The following is a 15,782-nucleotide window of genomic DNA, read 5'->3' as shown; positions in this document are numbered from 1 at the left end:
GCTCTAAATTGCTAAGCACTGAACATTGCAATTCTTAATAGCTAAAATGTATGGACTGCTCATCTTCTATGTAAAAGCAGGAATTTTTTCAACCCCAGAATGATGCCCTATTCCATTATGGCAGGGCTTGATACTTTTGAGCCAGGTTGGTTCCAGCCATCTCAGTGAGAAAGAGATGCCTGCTGAGCAAAGCCTGTGGGATGAGCCCATCCATTTGCACTCAGCTCTCTCCTCTGCAGACTAATCCAGAGGGATCACAGTGGGAGAGAGAAGCAGGAGGAGGATTAGGAGAGTACCTGATTCCATGGCATTTTTGTGTGTAAAAGTATTCGAAAGTCTCACTGTAGAAATTAAAAAATACAACTAAGGTATATAAAAGAAAACCAAACCCCAAACAACCAACCTAGGGATTTAGAAGGACAAAACTAAATTTGCTATTTGCTATTGTCGAGATTTAATAAGATTCATATTTCATAGCCTAACAGCACTCTTCCCTTTTAGTGCAGTATCTGCTTACATTGCTCAGCCAGGCTTGTTGCCATCTAGAGACATATAAAACCCAATATCCAAACCACCTTCTTTCTTCTCCTCATTCAGATATCCATCTACTTACAGCTGCCAAGTACACTGATTTCTTCTTTCTCTATGACCTTCTCTCCTCTGATCTCAGTCTACCACTCTGGGCTCCCCTTCCCTGTTCCCAGAAAGAGAATATTCTGCCTCCCACCTCTTGACCTCCTGCAGCTCTAACCTGCAAGTGATGGCTGTCAAATCAGGGAACTTGGCTTCCAAACCAGGGACTTCTGAGGAGCTACTTCAGGCCTGTGCTGTGTCCCCAGCCCCAGCTTTGTCTTCAAACAGATGCTCAATATGGAGCATCACTTTTCTTCAGGCCAGTTCAGGAGAGAGTCTGCACTGAGCGCCCGTTGATCCCTCCCTCATTGGTGAAATCCTGCCCAAATCACCAAGTGCTCTCAGGATTTCTCACATATTTTTTTCAGAGGATGACAAGACTGGCCTCCAGAAAGTGTTTGTACACCAAAAAAAGAAGATTGAATAATGAGAGGAATCCTTGACCTGCTCCGATAGGGAATAAAAAGTGGTTTTCAGCAACATTTGCTAGACTTTTGTTCTAGAGACATCTATAGCAAGGCAGTAACATCTCTCACCCAAACCTGAAGGCACAATGTCTCATACTCCCACATGATGGATAAGAGGATGATAACAGGGAAGAGAAGCAGACTGCTCAAAGTTATTAAGCCTCTCTGCAAAGCAGGCTGGGCTGTGTGAAGACTGAAGACATTAGCTGTCATTTTGTATGAAAATTATATGTACTCAGCAGCTTAATAATACTCCAGCAGGCTGCAACGATTTACATATAACGAAGTCAAAACTGGGGAACAGAGAGTGAGCAAGAAATGGGAAACCTCCAAGAGACCATGGAGGAGCTTGGTGGTTCAGATGCTCAGGAGAGGAAGGGATCAGGGGAAAATGCATGCCTTGGGGTACTGTATGGTCATGGAGACTTCCTCTGTGCAGAGGAGGATGTGAAGGGAAAAGGGTAATGGGGAAAGATAGTGCAAGCCTGGTCATTTTCCAGGCACTGAGGCAAAACACAGGCTGTCCTATTTTGGGTATTTCCTTGTGAGCTTGGGTCGGTGAGGTAAGAGGCCGTAGACCATTGCCACAGGTATCTATCCATGTCTTCCTGGCGTAGATAGCGGAGGGCAGCATACTGTGGGCAGATGGCTGTGAAAAGGCAGGAAGTGGGAGAAAGGGGTGACTTCTCCTCATGGTGCCCACATGGACACATCAGCAGTGTGACATGAGGGATAACCCATCACCCTGGGGTGCTACAACTACCTCAAAAGCTGTCTGGACTGGGTGGTCTCAGTCCTGGTCCTGATCCCCTCTTGTATTGCACGAGCAGGCGATACCCCAAAGCCATTGTCTCTGGCACCACAAACCCCTGGGTGAAATCCAACTATTTCAGCCTTAGCAAACAAAGCTGTGACAGATGTATTCACATCCCCCTACACCAACTTGTGTGCTAATCTGTGAGGCTTCTCCTGACCTGATTATTCATGAGGCAATAATTCTGATACCCCACAGACACTGAGCTGCAGACTTTCTAAAAAGGCCTTTCATTTTCTCTCAGAAGATTTTGAAAGGACTTCAGATGGACTAGAGACTTGTCATTTGTTTTATGATTTATGTAAGTAATTATGGAGTATGATGGAATAATGTGAAAGTGTGTAGGAATGTCCCAAACCCACCAGCAGCTATACTGGAAGAGAAAAGCCCTGTGGTTTCCAAAGGGCCAGTAGAAACACGGGATATTTCTCTATGTCACTATATACACTAATTGAACTAGAAAGAAGATTATGTTTAATTAATGTCATTCTTTTTAAGATGGCCCACAAAATCTCTCTTTGTGCTTAATCTTCTCCTTCTTGCTATTGCTTGCTCTCTCACTTTTGTTTCAGTGATTCCTGCTGTTTCAGAAGCACTTTACCTGTCAAGCCACAGGCAGCTGCTTATCCTCAGGATCCTCAGATCTTCAGAATGGCCAGCAGCTGTTTCTGGAAACTGGTGTATCCTTGACTTGAAAGGCAAATACTATCTCCCAGCAACAAAGTAACAGATTAGTGGCCTAAATCTTCTGGTACATCATTAAAAAAAAATTACAGCTGTCACAAGAAACAGAACATAATTTTTACTTGCCAGTTGTCAGCATTGCTTGCTCATTTGGAACTTCCAATTACTTCATCAAGGAGAAACTGCTTTTTAGGAAGCAGCAACCTCCTCCTTCCTTATCCCTGCAAAACTACTACTGGCAATTTTTGAAAACAAACAAGGATTTTTCAGTTGTGGCTTAGTCTTCTCCAATAATCATTGTGGCTCTTCTGGTTCACCTTCAAAACACTTCCTGCACATGCTCCTCCTTCCACTCCCAAACCAAAATTAGAGCAACAATTCAGCAATGTGTTGCAGGAGGAAGATTTTCAAGCCAACAGCGTGGCCACCACGGACAATTTTATGCATTCAGTCTTGGGGATTATACTTAACTCATGAAAATGGCTAGCAGTGAGACAGCTGGGAAGGCAGCTATCACTAACATGACTAGTGCTGCTCCACACTGGCACTGGACACCCCTTGTTCTGACTGTGGCACCAGAGATCCATTAGAGAACAGTGCTGTTCAGTCACTGCCCATTTGGTAAGTGGCCATTTTTGTAATGATGACCCACAGGTGGACATTTTGAATCTGGGTCAATAGCCATAGCATTACCTGATACAGGAGAAATCAGACCTAAATTAGCTGAGATTTGGGAGACAGGGGGTTTGTTCTTACCCAACCACTGAATTAAACTTCCTAGAAAGTCAGCTGTGACACAGCAGGACAGGATGTGAAGGGCTTATTTCTTGACAGAGCAAACCAGGAAGGCTTCTAGGGAGCCCAGGTGGTGCTCTTCAACAAATGAGCCTCAGAAAACCTCAGCTAAGGAAACAGAATGAGCAGGAGCCTGTTCAGCAATGGGAGAACTAGTCAGAGCAGTTCTGGGGCTCCAGAGAAAGCATGTGGCCAAACAGATGGTCCTAGGTGAAATAGCTTGAGAGTTTTCTACTTCTCAGAATGGTGAATTCTTGGCTGCATTTACATCTCATTGTTAGCCTTCGGTTTTACAAAAGCCCTGTTTATTGGTCTCTGTGTGTAATGCAGATGGTACATAAGCTTAGATTAACACTGGACATGTCATACTTCTGGTGTTCCATTTAGCTGGCTGGTTTTCACTCCCATGGGTGAGAAAACAACAAGCCATAGGGTCTCAGAGGAACTGAGAAGATGGGCCCCACAATCTGTGTGAGTAGATGTTTTGTGGAGTTCAGGGACAGAATTTAGAAACTTTCCCATGGTCTGATCCAGTGTTCACAGGAGTCTGTGGAGCACAGCATAGTATTTGGTTTTGCTGTGATTTATTTCATGTAAGGAAGCTTTTTTCCTTCCCTTATGAATAAAGGAGGAATTTGGAGGCTTTTATTACCCCCAGTTAAATGAACCATCATTAAAAAAAAACAACTTTATGAAGCACTCAAGCAGCTTGTAAATACTGAGGGTTTTATTTCCACTTCACATGGTCTCCAACAGACTCTTAAACAAGACCAGTTACAATTTAGTATGCCCAGAGATTTCCATGGTTTTTCCAAAACGGAGGAAGTTCTCAGTAAACGCTGTACATAGCCAGTTGAACTGCTAACAATAATTTAAAAACTCTTTTTTTTGTATAGTCAATGCAAGAATACCAACAATAAAAGTACAGTACAGGTAAATTCACAACAATATTACAGTGAAACAGATTGACTCACATTTATGTGATGGTACAGTAGCAGTATGTACATGCACTAAAGTGCGAGGACCCAGAGGCATGCAAGTCAAGTATTGTAGGTGTATTTTACAGCTAACTCTGTAAGACTTTCTGAGGCATTCTTTTCTTTTTTTTTTTTTTTTACACATTTACTTGTGTTTACCTGTATTCCCCTCCATCTCAATTAATTACAAGTCTAGTGAACGAGCTTAATGGCTTTCTTCATTACTTAAAAGGTATCGCTTCAGACAGTTGAAGCATCTTTAAGAACCTTACCTTTAAAAACCGATAACACTGACATTAAAATAGAATAAAATTAACTTAAGACCCTAGTTTTACATGAAATTTAAAAAATAAAACCAACCCAAAAATACCCAAAACCAAAACTGAAAACGTAACAGTGCAAATATAACCAAAAGGCAGTCAGTATTTGGAGAGAGCGCGAGCACGTATTCAAATTCCCTTAGAACTTAATTTACATTTTATTTTAAATCTTACTTTATATCATTTTAACCCTTTTTTTTTTTGTTTGTTTTTGTTAATATACTGTATGTAGAAAAGATGGAGACAAAAATAGTTTTCTCAGCTATGAAAAAAATTAAGTTATTACAGGCACATTAACTGTTTCATTCTAGAAACACCTCTGTTTTCCAGGTCGGACATTCAGCAGCTGTGTCTGAGAACATTCTTTGACCTCTCCAAGCGGACCTCCCTCCTTCGTGGCAGAGACGGCTGGCGGGCGACCTGGCGGAGGCGAGTGGTGGCCCACCCTGTTCCCGTGCGGAGTCAGGCCGGCTCGCCGCCCTGGCTGGGGGTCTCTGCCAGCAGCTCCTTGCTTCCGCACTCCTCTGAGGAAGTCAGGTCTCCGGTGGACTGTGACTGTGAGGCAGTAGGGGAATGTGAGGCCCATCGTGACGGTGGGCGCCGGTTCGCTGGTCTCTCTGGCCGGGAGAAGCAGGGTTGGAGGGACGGGGCTAGTGCAGAACAAGGCAGTTCCTTGGCAGCCAAGAGAGCAAAACAGTGGTTAGTGACTGGCATTAGAGACTGTCGGGATGCGCGAAGAATTAAGAAGCAAAACCTTCAAACTGAAGCTAAGCACGTGTCATGGCGCGGGACAAAAGCAAGCAGTGAGCAAGCACCTGGCTGCATGTGGGCTCCAGGCATCTGGAGTGTGTCCATGATTTATGGAACAGGTAAGGAGACAATGAAAGAAAGAGGGTGAGTTGAAGTAGCTGACAAACTCCCAACTGCTATTTCTCCCCCTGCTAGAAAGAGAAGAGCTGAAAAGCACATTTGCATAATAATTCAGGAAAATCCACTATTCAACGCTTTAAGTGCTGACCTGGCATAAAAAGGCCAGGTTTGGAATTTGCAAGAGGGATGAAAAATCAACCACTGTCTCCCTTTTTTTTCTCCTTTAGAATTCAGACTGACATGCAGGAGACTCCTTAGCACAGAATAATGACTACAGGGGTAGTTATGATCTCCAGCTGGGTTAAAGATGAGGCTTACCTACAGATTTCATTTTCTGGAACACCACTTCTAAATACCAACTGCTGAAGCCTGAATTACAGGATTCAGAGGTACTGTATGTTAAAGGCAACATTCACAGAAACAGATGAAATTGGAAATTTTATTCCTTCAGCAAATTTCCACTGTTCTGGCTTGGTTAGCTTGTCTTTGCAACTAGAAACAATCTGCAGTTGTGATTTTTCACCCTGGCACTAAGTTGTTAACACCTCTAATATTCATGGACTTTGGTGAAAGTACAGCTGTGCTTCCTGCCTTGCTCTGAATGCTCCCTACATCCAGATGAGTAACTGTGGAAGCAAGGCTGTCTCATAGGGCCAAAATTCTGAATTTTACTGCATACTTTGCAACTTATAAAAGCAAATCAGAGCAGTTTGCCAACCTCTAGCAATGTGTACACCAAGCAGCAGTCACTGGAATGTACAGGAGACTTCAATAAAAACCAAAGTCAGAATGCAAACTGGTGATAAATGAAGAGGGAGACCAAAAATGATACAATGCAAAGGAAAAGCTCTGGCACGGTAAGGCGCTGGGACACCAAGGCAGCAGGGAGGCCAGGATTCCACACTGTTTCACATGGAGAAGGAAATTAGTGACTAAGGGTGAAGGATATTGGGGCAGGTAACATGATGTGATTGACAGTGAACAAACAAGGTGATACGACATTGAACTTCTCAGTTGCAGTGGAAGACCAAACATGAATGTCATAGGACAGAAAGACCAATTTCGAAGACATAGAGCTGAGGTATGAGAAATGGAGCTGGTGACACCTGTTTTGGAGAGAGTGCGTTGTCTGACATGGGGAAGCCTCAGTGAAGGGTCAACCCAGGTGCTTTTGGGCAGCATGCAACCAATGGGGTGATCTACAGCTGCACACCAGTGCTTGAGAAAGAGCTATGACCAGCTGCCCTCGGCACTCACAGAGCACCTCAGCCTGCACCCCTCCTCTCTGCATCCTCACCTCCCATCCAATCTCTTGTGTGCCATAAACTTCACAACCCTTGCTAAAACAGCAGTAAGGCTGAAATATCAATGGGTGCTAACAAAAAGATTGTGTGTCCTTATTTCACCTTATCCCATTGTGCCTGGGGCAGCATATGGTCTGTGAAAGCTGCCACTAGACTCAGATTTGTTAAGAGAAATCCATCTGCACAGCAACAGTCACGGGCAGCACAACACGCTGCATTAAGGCTATGAGATTTGCGGGTTTTGTCTTAGCCTCTTTCAAAAAGGAGGCTTAAAATGATATCTTTATAGTGCTGCTTGCTCCTGGCTCCTTTATGCTAGTGTCAGAGCAGTAAATCAGAGTTAGCACAGCGATAACAAAATTCATTTCCACTGCTGCCTCCCAGTTCAAAAGCCTCTCTCCAGCATGCCTGCAGATGTTGGTCAGCTTTTACCAAACAGCAAGGTTAAGCTCATCTTATCTGTGATGTACAGATGCCCAGCACCACACAAGGCTGAGCTGGTGAAGGATGTTGCTCCAGGGCCAAAAGTGACTGGCAGCATAATCTTATAAAATGCTGGCTGCTGAGTCAGTCATCCCCACCTGCAGCATGGAAATCCAGCCATGACAAGGAAGCTCTGCAGAATGGTTTGTGAAAACCCCTCCTCCCTTACTACATGTAGCTGTTGTAGCTAGAAATATTTTTTAAAAAAATAAATAACCTGTGGGCAGCACTTCTTAGCCTGAACACTGAAAATGGAAAAGATTATTTCATCTTCAGTTTCTAGCTATTTCCTAAAACAGACTGTCAGCCACCATGGCTATGCCTATATTAATAAATAAAGAAAACAGTTTTCTCTTTTCTTGAGGCAGAATGGATGGTCAGAGCTTATGTCTGCACAGTGTCTTCCCTCTACTGTGGCAAACGCAGCCACTGGACAGAACTGGGCCCAGGACTGCTTAATAAGCAAAGGTGACTTTAGCCTTTAGCCACAGGCTGGTGCTGAAGCCCCTTCCCAGCCCCCTCCACCTGCTGCTGTAGCCAGAGCTGGAGGGAAGGCATTCTCTGTCAGCCAGAAGCCCTGCACAGTGCTGTGCATTTATAAAAAAAAAAAATAAAAATAATCACCATAAGACTGAATCCTTCCCCAACATTTTTGCATACCTTTGTGCTGGTCTTAAATCTTGCCAATTTTTTAAAAGCTTAGCAAAAAACCCCAGCAGCACAACTTTTGACTTAATTGTGACCTCTTCACAGCCTGTGCTGCTGCAGGACACAGCAGATGAGCTCCTATCCTGAGCTCTTCCTGACTGTCAGATACAGAGGACTCCTCAGGGATGTCAGGTATGTGCCGATACCTCTGGAGTTGTGGTCATTTATTTCCCTTTGTTAACCCACATGTCCAAGAATGACTGCTTTTAGAAAGCTCTGGAAACAAGGTAGAAAGGACTTACAGCAGTGAGGCAGGCAGGGTTAGAGTCCCCAGGGGGCAGTTAATAAGACAGTTTGGTTCTGGACAGAACAGACAGAAAAGAAAAAGAAAGCAAGTAGGTTGGAAAGAACTGTTTTAATTGATTATTTTTTTTTAAAGTGAAGTTTTCATGTCAGCAAAGGAAGAAGTCTCCCAATGTTACTACTCATTCAGATCATGTTACCAGTGTTATCACAGGGAAACTAATAACCAAAAATAAAAGATAAGCCACCAGCAGAAAAAGACTTAGAAAGGAAGGAAGCAAACAAACCAACCTTTTACAATCCTAGCACAGTTTCAGAAATGGACGTACCAATAAACAAATCAAACATTGCTACTCAGCAGAGTAAGATATCTGTTATCCTTTTCCAACCTTGATTTGGGCTAGGGGAAAACCACATTTCTATGAGAGGAATAAAGCTGTAATTTTTTTTTCTCTTTGTTTGATTTCAAGGAAGAGTTTCTGCTTAGGAAATCTTTAACAAGCAAGAAAATTACTGTTATTTTGCGTTGCTCACACTTACATTGCTCAGGTTGCACAACAACCCTTTGCCTCACCTTTCTTCCTCTTTTCTCTTCTACAGTAATGCTGGATGGAAAACTCAAGCTTAACCAAAAGCCCCTTAATTCTGACAACACCTTCCCTGATTGTCAACATTCCACCTCCCATGCTGAATGGTTCAGTGGCAAGCCTGTGGCAATTGCTGTGCCCTGGTGAGCAGAGGATGCAGCACCTGCTCTCTCATCTGTGGGCCTTTGTGGATGGTCCTTTCACAGTGTTGTCTCCAGAAATGAGTCTGACTCCCAGTCCAGGATTGTTGTGTAACCTCCATGATCTACACCCTTGCTAGTCATAAAAGCAAAATGTTCATAAAGCTCTTACATTTTAGTTAGGTAATGCTAATCTGCATTTTGAATAGTAAAATGTATAAATCCTACGATATGCAACTAAGATAGGGGTTTAGTGAATTAGCAGGATAAGACACTAGTAGGCCACACTATGTGGATCTGAATTTGCTTGTAAGCAGCTCTGGGCAAGTAAGAAAACACAAAAAGTTTTTGCAACTCTATACGTATATACTCTCACATGCAGACGAACGTGTACATAAATAGATAAATATATGAACTAGATTTCATATTTGAAGCAGGAATATAGAAGGAAATTATGTAACCAAACAACTTAGAAGCTCAAATTAAGGAAAAGTCACCAACAGGTGAAGTTTAAAAGTCATTAATATGCCATGGCTGCAGAAACCAGAAGGTGTTTGGTAGTAGGAAGGGCACTTGACTTGGCCAGAAACCAACAGGTGAGAGGGAAGCAGAGCAGGGATCCACAGGAGGGTGGAAGTGTTGTGTCAGCGCTGCCCCAAGCACAAACCTGCCTCCTTCAAGATCATAATTCCCTGAACAGCTGTGTCTGGCTTTGTACAAAATGTGCTAAGTGCAATTGGTACAAAGTGTAATTTGTGTGGTCAGGGTAATCCACAAATAACCCAAGGCACCTGCAGAGTCTAAACTTATTTGTGGATGGTTTTTTCAGCAGTGAACCCACACTTCCCTTGAGTACCCCTTCCAGAGCACCACCTCACTGAGGAAAAGCTAAGCTCATTGTGTGAATGCCCACCAGTTTCCTTTTCAATCCACATTCCCGAGAAATGCCAGGACCAGCCAAAGAACAAAACCTGTGCATCTAGACTACAGTCATAATAACCATGCAGGAGTTGCAAGGAGAAACAAATCTTAGTTCTAGGGCTCATAACTCAAAAAATTAGGCAAAAGATACAGAGAATTCACAAAAAAGAGCAATTTTCTCCCAGTTTGATGGTCAATGAATTTTTGCTAAATAGCATTGACCCAAATCTCTCTGTGCATCAAACTCAGGTACTGCCATTAGTTTGTGTTTTGCTAACAGCAATTTGTGATGATGTGGGATGACATCCATATTCAAAATCTTCTGAGACAATTAAAAGATACAGGAGGAAATCAAGAGTTTCCAGGGATACCTTGAAGGCAAAGCTGAATTGACCCTGTAAAAGTACCTTACATGCACTTCCTAATAAGGACCAGTAGTATATTCCCAGTATTTCAAACTAAGGACAAAATACAGAGATGAGTGGAAAAAGTCAAATAAATGAGGCTGCTTCCCACCTTTATTCACTCTGTGGTTTGTGCACAAAGACCACTTTCACTCACTAGTATTTATAACGTGCATGTGGTTTCTTTTTTTTTTATTTATTTAATGTAAAACTTCCCTGCTTCTATCTGTTTAAACTGCACATAGGGAATATATTCTTAGCTTTGGATTGTCTCATAGGCAAAAAAGATCGCATCCTCTGAGCAGTACCTACAAAAAGAGAACTGACTGTACATTGAGAATGTACCTGCTACAGCAAGGTGAACTGCAGACCAAAGGTTTCAGTGCTCAGGTCCCCAGAAATCCTTCACGGCAAATATTGAGTTAGAAAATGGGGTTTGAACCTTCCCTTTTGAGGTATCTGAGGCAGGGGTAGTGGGAATCTTCCCAGTGAAGGAAGATTCTAAGGTGGATGTGTGGGGTGTGCAGGGGTCAAGGAGCTGCTTCCCTGGAGCTAGGGCTCACCACAAGACCAGGATACTAAAGGGACAGCTCAGGGCAGAGAGGATGAGCGCTTGCCTCTGCCCTGGGGACTGTCACCAACCAGAAGTACACAACCCTTTTCATGGCTGTACCAGAAAGGCAACATATGCATGTAAGAGCTGGGCACAATTCAGCTTTTCTAGGCTTCTTAAGACTCTCAAGTGCTTTCAAAGGTTCACCAGAAAGAGGAAGTTTAAATACTGGTAACCGAAAACTTTCATCCATCATTACACTTTCTTTTTTTGTTGGTTGCTGTTGTGCCTGAGACTGACCCCCAACATCTGGGCACACTTGCTGAGACAGATGGTGGCTGTTACACTGTTGGTGACAAAATACCAGGAAGGAGTTCTTAAACACTAAATAGTTATGTGCCTAGATGTTGATTATATATGTATTTTTTGCTTTTTGTTATTTTTGTGAGGCAGCAGCAGTCAGTACCAAACATCATGCCATTCAATCACATTCACAGACCTGAGCCAAACTTAATCAGATACATTCAGAAAAGATATGCTGACAGCCCTGAAGTTTTTCTCTAGGGTATTGTGGAGACTATTTTTCACACAAACTTGTTAGGATCCATTCTTGTGTAGGAGAAAAAATCTACCTTTCCATCCAGCATAAAATGTACTCAAACCTAGTGTCCCTAGAGCATCTGTAACATGTGGTGTATTTTGTGACAGAAAGCCTGTATCCCAGCCATTCTGGGAAGAACCATTTTATCCTTTATGGGATAAAACTCTTCTGATGCTTTCATGCCAAATAAGCTGCCAGGATAGAAATTCAATTCTTTCATGCATTCTTCAGTGACTAATCCAAAGTTTCATGACAGGAAATTGCTGGTGGTAACAGGACAGGACTAGGATATTCACTGTAAATACTCACTAGGACTGCAAGAGATCTCATAATGCATTTGCTCAAAGAAGAGTGCACTTAGCTATAGGAGGAAAAACAAGCAAACTCATTACCTCTATGGACCCTGGATCTACTTTGACAATTTCTCCTGTGCTGTTGTCATTGCTAAGGTTTGGTGGGCTGTGTGAAGATAGCCTTCTCTCTTCCTTTAAGGCATGCTCCAAAAGTTTCTTATTCAAGATCCTGGCAGCATGTTCTGCAAGTGTGTACCCTGGAGGAGCAGATAAGTCCTGCCTAATACTTGTCCCCTCAGTTCCTTCTTCCTTTTGCGTCTCTGTCCCCAGACGGAGAGGACTGGGTGATCTGCCACGGGCATTTGTACACGGTTCCTGCAATGTGCCCAGTTCTGGTCTGGGTTCTGCTGACCTGGACCGGCTGCCAGATCTGGGGCATTTTTGGAAGGTCTCATGAAAGATGGGGCTATGGTCTATGATGTTGAACAAACTGGACAGGCCGTCGTTGATAGTGGTGTGGACAGGACTCTCCCGCGTGGTAGTTGATCGAGCCCAGGCGGACTCACTGAATCCTTTCTGAGGTGTGCCAGGCAAAGTCCGGTTATTTGGCTGGTCTGATTTGGGAAGGGCTTTTCTTTGCAGCTTTGGAGAGCCGTATTTGGGGGAGCAGCATGTGCGTTCAAACTTAGCCTGGACCTTTTCAATGACAGGGGTCACCTGCCTGCTTCTTAGGCTTCTGGATGGTGAAGAGACAGGCGTGGACCCCCCCTTTGGTGTCAGACACTTGTGTGGACTGCTGGTGATACTGCGCAGGGTTTCGGTCTGCAAGCCGACGCTGATGGTCTGGGTGGTCTGCGTCCCTGTTGTTCTCATGCCGTTGGTTTGGCACGCCGTGTCCTTGAACTGGGGCTCTGTGGAGTTGGAGCGTATTGCGTTCCGGACAGAGAAAGCAACCTCCTTCATGTCATCACTCATGTTCTTGGACATCTCCAAGCTGTGCAAGGGTGAGGCAAAGCCCACAGTAGTGCAAATAGGACGTTCAATGGGATGAAGACCGTTCTCCAGAAAATCTTTATGATGTTTGGCCAGGTCACAAGACCACCTTCCAAACATATCTGAGGAAGCACCTTTTGTCTCAGTGACGTTCCCCATAGCTTTGGTCACAGAAAAGAGGAAGTCTGGCTCAGCCTGGCTTTTCCCTTCACTGCCAGCTATCACTGAGTTATCAAACCTACGGACAACTGGTGGGCTGTGAAATACCCGAACTCCCATTTTGTCATTTACACTGTGACTCCTCGTTGGCTGCTTCTGGCAGTGCTCTGGGCTGGTCATGGTGTTGGTGGTCATAGTGACACTGGTGGTGAGGTACCATGAGGATGCCTGGAATGAATCTGTAGCAGGATCATTCCCGGTTTTTCCAATTTCTGTCCTTTCTGCCCAGCCCTCTGCAGGCTTCTCAGTTGCCCCACCATGGTTCCTTGTGTTACTGTAATCCCAGTTTTTGTTGAACTCCTCAATGTATTTCAGATCATCAGGAGACAAGGGAGGGGTTATATCATCTTTGCTGCCAGATGAAGGCAAATTCTTTTCTGGTAGAAATGGAGAAATATCCATCAGGCGCTGAAATTCAGACATGGAAGAAACGGACATTGCCCTGGAGAGAGGAACACAAGAGTCACTCGTGTGCCCGGAAATTGTCAGAGAAGCTTATTTTCAGCAGCAAGCTGGAAACCCAACTTTCACTACCCACTTACATATAGAACCACTTCAATCACTGAATCATAGACTGTGCAGAGTTGGAAGGGACCCACAAGGATCATCCAAGTCTGACATTTGGCCATGCACAGGATACCCCAAAAATGACACCATGCGCCTAAGAGAATTCTTCAAACACCTCCTGAATTCTGGCAGGCTTGATGCCATGACCACTTCCTTGGGAGACTGTTCCAGTGCCCAAGTACCCTCTGCATGAAAAACCTTTTCCTACTATTCCTTCCCTAAGCCCTTTCTTTCATTTAAGTCCCCTCTTATTATCTTTGAAATAGCTGTGAACACAAACATCTGTGATGTGCCATTAAAAGTACCAAATAGTTTACGAGAGGTTCTTAATTTACTGCTTTCTCATGGATTACTGCTTGGCAAATATCTGTAATATGGAGCAGTAGGATGCATCTCAGAATTATACCATTCACAGGAAATGAGTGTTTGTGACAATACAAGGCACATTTTTCAAAGCAAGTGTAGAGTATTTCTGACCTGCTGGGAAATCATCAAGTCCACCCCCACTCCTGAGACTGCCCAGGCTGCACAGCTGGTGTGCAGTGATGTGGGACATCCAGCAGAAATGCTGCGACATTGAACTGGCTTGGTCAGCTGAGCTCATGCTCAAATTTGACCAAAGGGAATCTCTAAGTGATAATGCTGAATTCTTGGCTCTCTGGCATTTCACTAATTTGTACAAATTACAGGCATTCAGATGAGTTATCCTACTGCTTTGTTTTAAGAAAAAAAGAAAATCAAAAATTTTGAATGGGACTAAACAAAAATGCAGATGAGTGTAGTTATCAGAATTGGTTCAATGAGGTAACTCAAGCTGGAGGAGAAGTCAGCAAGCAGTGGTTTTCATGGATCAGTGATCCAGAGAATACAGCCAAGACACACTGAGTTTTTGATCAAGAGCTCCCACTGCAGTTTGGGGTGCCTCTGTTAGGGATTCAGGTGAGTATGGTTTCTAACTGGATCTCCTAGTCAGATTCTCTGGTTTGCATCAGAAGGGCAATCTCAGAGAGCATAGGCTTTATTCCTTTGGAATGAAAATTAGCTGGAAGATGCTCTCTGGAAGCATAACTAATGGATTCTAAGGTTAGGTGGGTATTCAACCAATGGGATAAGACCAGAACCAGTCCAAAGCAAAATATCCCTGACATGCAGCAGCATATCAGGTCCTCAGCACCAAGTGTGTACTGCAGTGCTCGCTAAGGCAGGCATAGATTTCACTGTAAGCTGCAGCTTCGTGCACTTCCATAGAGTTTGATCTTTATGCATGACAGCTGAATGTGGCCCAAGTTAATCAGAGTAGAGCAGAAGCATATTGAGACAAATTAATCCCTGGGTAAATCAATTAATCTGGCTTGCAGGCTGTCTGGGAGGTGCATGGCTATGTCCTGGGCCTGTGGTTTGGGTGCAGGAGTTACAGCTCCAGCAGATGAGTATTTGCTGGGCTTTCCCTGGTAAGTTTTACTCACCTTTGAAGATTTCCTTTGTGTGTTTCTTCCTCCTGAATGAAAAGAGAAAGAAGCAGGATAAGTTATTTCTGTAAGGTGTTGGTGGCATTAGCTTATGGGTATTTTGTCATTCACTTCCCATTAGTTGCACCAGGTAGGTTTGTCTTTAAAAAGTATCTGATTTTCTCTCTGATACAGATTCTTAAAGTGCCAGTGGGAATATTCTTCACTTTGTACATAGGCAGGAGAGTGGGCAGCCCCATCAGGATAACACACTGCACAGGTAAAGCCTGTATGCCAATTCTGCAACAGCCTTGAACTTTTATATTCCCATGCAATCACAAATAGATGCAGGCCAAAAAAGGCTTGTTTTCCAACATATATTGTTCTGGATTATATATTTTTGAGTGACTTTTTTTCTGTGGAGGTAATCTACTTTATGCCAGAGGCCTAACTGTGCTGAAACAAAAGACAGACCGAGTTTCTTTGACATAATATTTCATTATACGTTTTCTAGGAACCAACAAGTGGCACCAGTTGAAATTCCTTAGGCCTGATATATTATATGTGTGGGAAGAAGTGCTTGTTTCATAGATGGAATACCTACAGCTTGCTAACAGCATTAAGATGTTTTTATGGCAGTTATTTCCCTGTGACAATTCCCATAATGAGTTTGGGTTTTAAATAGCTTCTTCTGAAGCTTTTGCTCTACTGCTATTCTAGCTGTTTATTTATATTTCTAGTAAACTACAGGGAGTGCA

The 15,782-nt window shown here is 43.5% G+C and overlaps 1 protein-coding gene and 1 long non-coding RNA gene across 14 annotated transcripts in view; one reads left to right on the top strand and one right to left on the bottom strand.

The window, feature by feature from the left end:
- LOC147655501 (uncharacterized) overlaps window positions 1-8,386 on the top strand; it is a 52,608-nt gene extending 44,222 nt beyond the window's left edge. Inside the window, exons 2-5 of the long non-coding RNA XR_015287904.1 lie at window positions 2,487-2,594; window positions 3,086-3,219; window positions 5,021-7,490; window positions 8,101-8,386. This is a non-coding gene — a long non-coding RNA (uncharacterized LOC147655501). The remainder of the gene's footprint in view (window positions 1-2,486; window positions 2,595-3,085; window positions 3,220-5,020; window positions 7,491-8,100) is intronic.
- MTCL1 (microtubule crosslinking factor 1) overlaps window positions 4,103-15,782 on the bottom strand; it is a 103,713-nt gene continuing 92,033 nt past the window's right edge. For 10 of the 13 annotated variants that reach the window (XM_086892574.1, XM_086892634.1, XM_086892593.1 and 7 more), the window contains 3 exons: window positions 15,043-15,074; window positions 11,897-13,451; window positions 4,103-5,362 (listed from right to left, as the gene is read on the bottom strand). In XM_086892574.1, the coding sequence (XP_086748700.1) occupies window positions 5,153-5,362; window positions 11,897-13,451; window positions 15,043-15,074 (1,797 nt within the window). In that variant the 3' untranslated portion in view covers window positions 4,103-5,152. Of the gene's footprint in view, window positions 5,363-8,297; window positions 8,356-11,896; window positions 13,452-15,042; window positions 15,075-15,782 lie in introns of all 13 variants that reach the window. The other 3 variants (XM_086892606.1, XM_086892648.1, XM_086892656.1) reach the window with 1 other exon arrangement.

The sequence above is a fragment of the Cyanistes caeruleus genome, chromosome 1 (assembly GCF_971803275.1).
Source record: "Cyanistes caeruleus chromosome 1, bCyaCae1.hap1.1, whole genome shotgun sequence".
In the NCBI taxonomy this organism is placed as follows: domain Eukaryota; kingdom Metazoa; phylum Chordata; class Aves; order Passeriformes; family Paridae; genus Cyanistes; species Cyanistes caeruleus.
The sequence above is the reverse complement of the archived record's forward strand: the minus strand, read 5'-3'. Positions and strand labels throughout refer to the sequence as shown.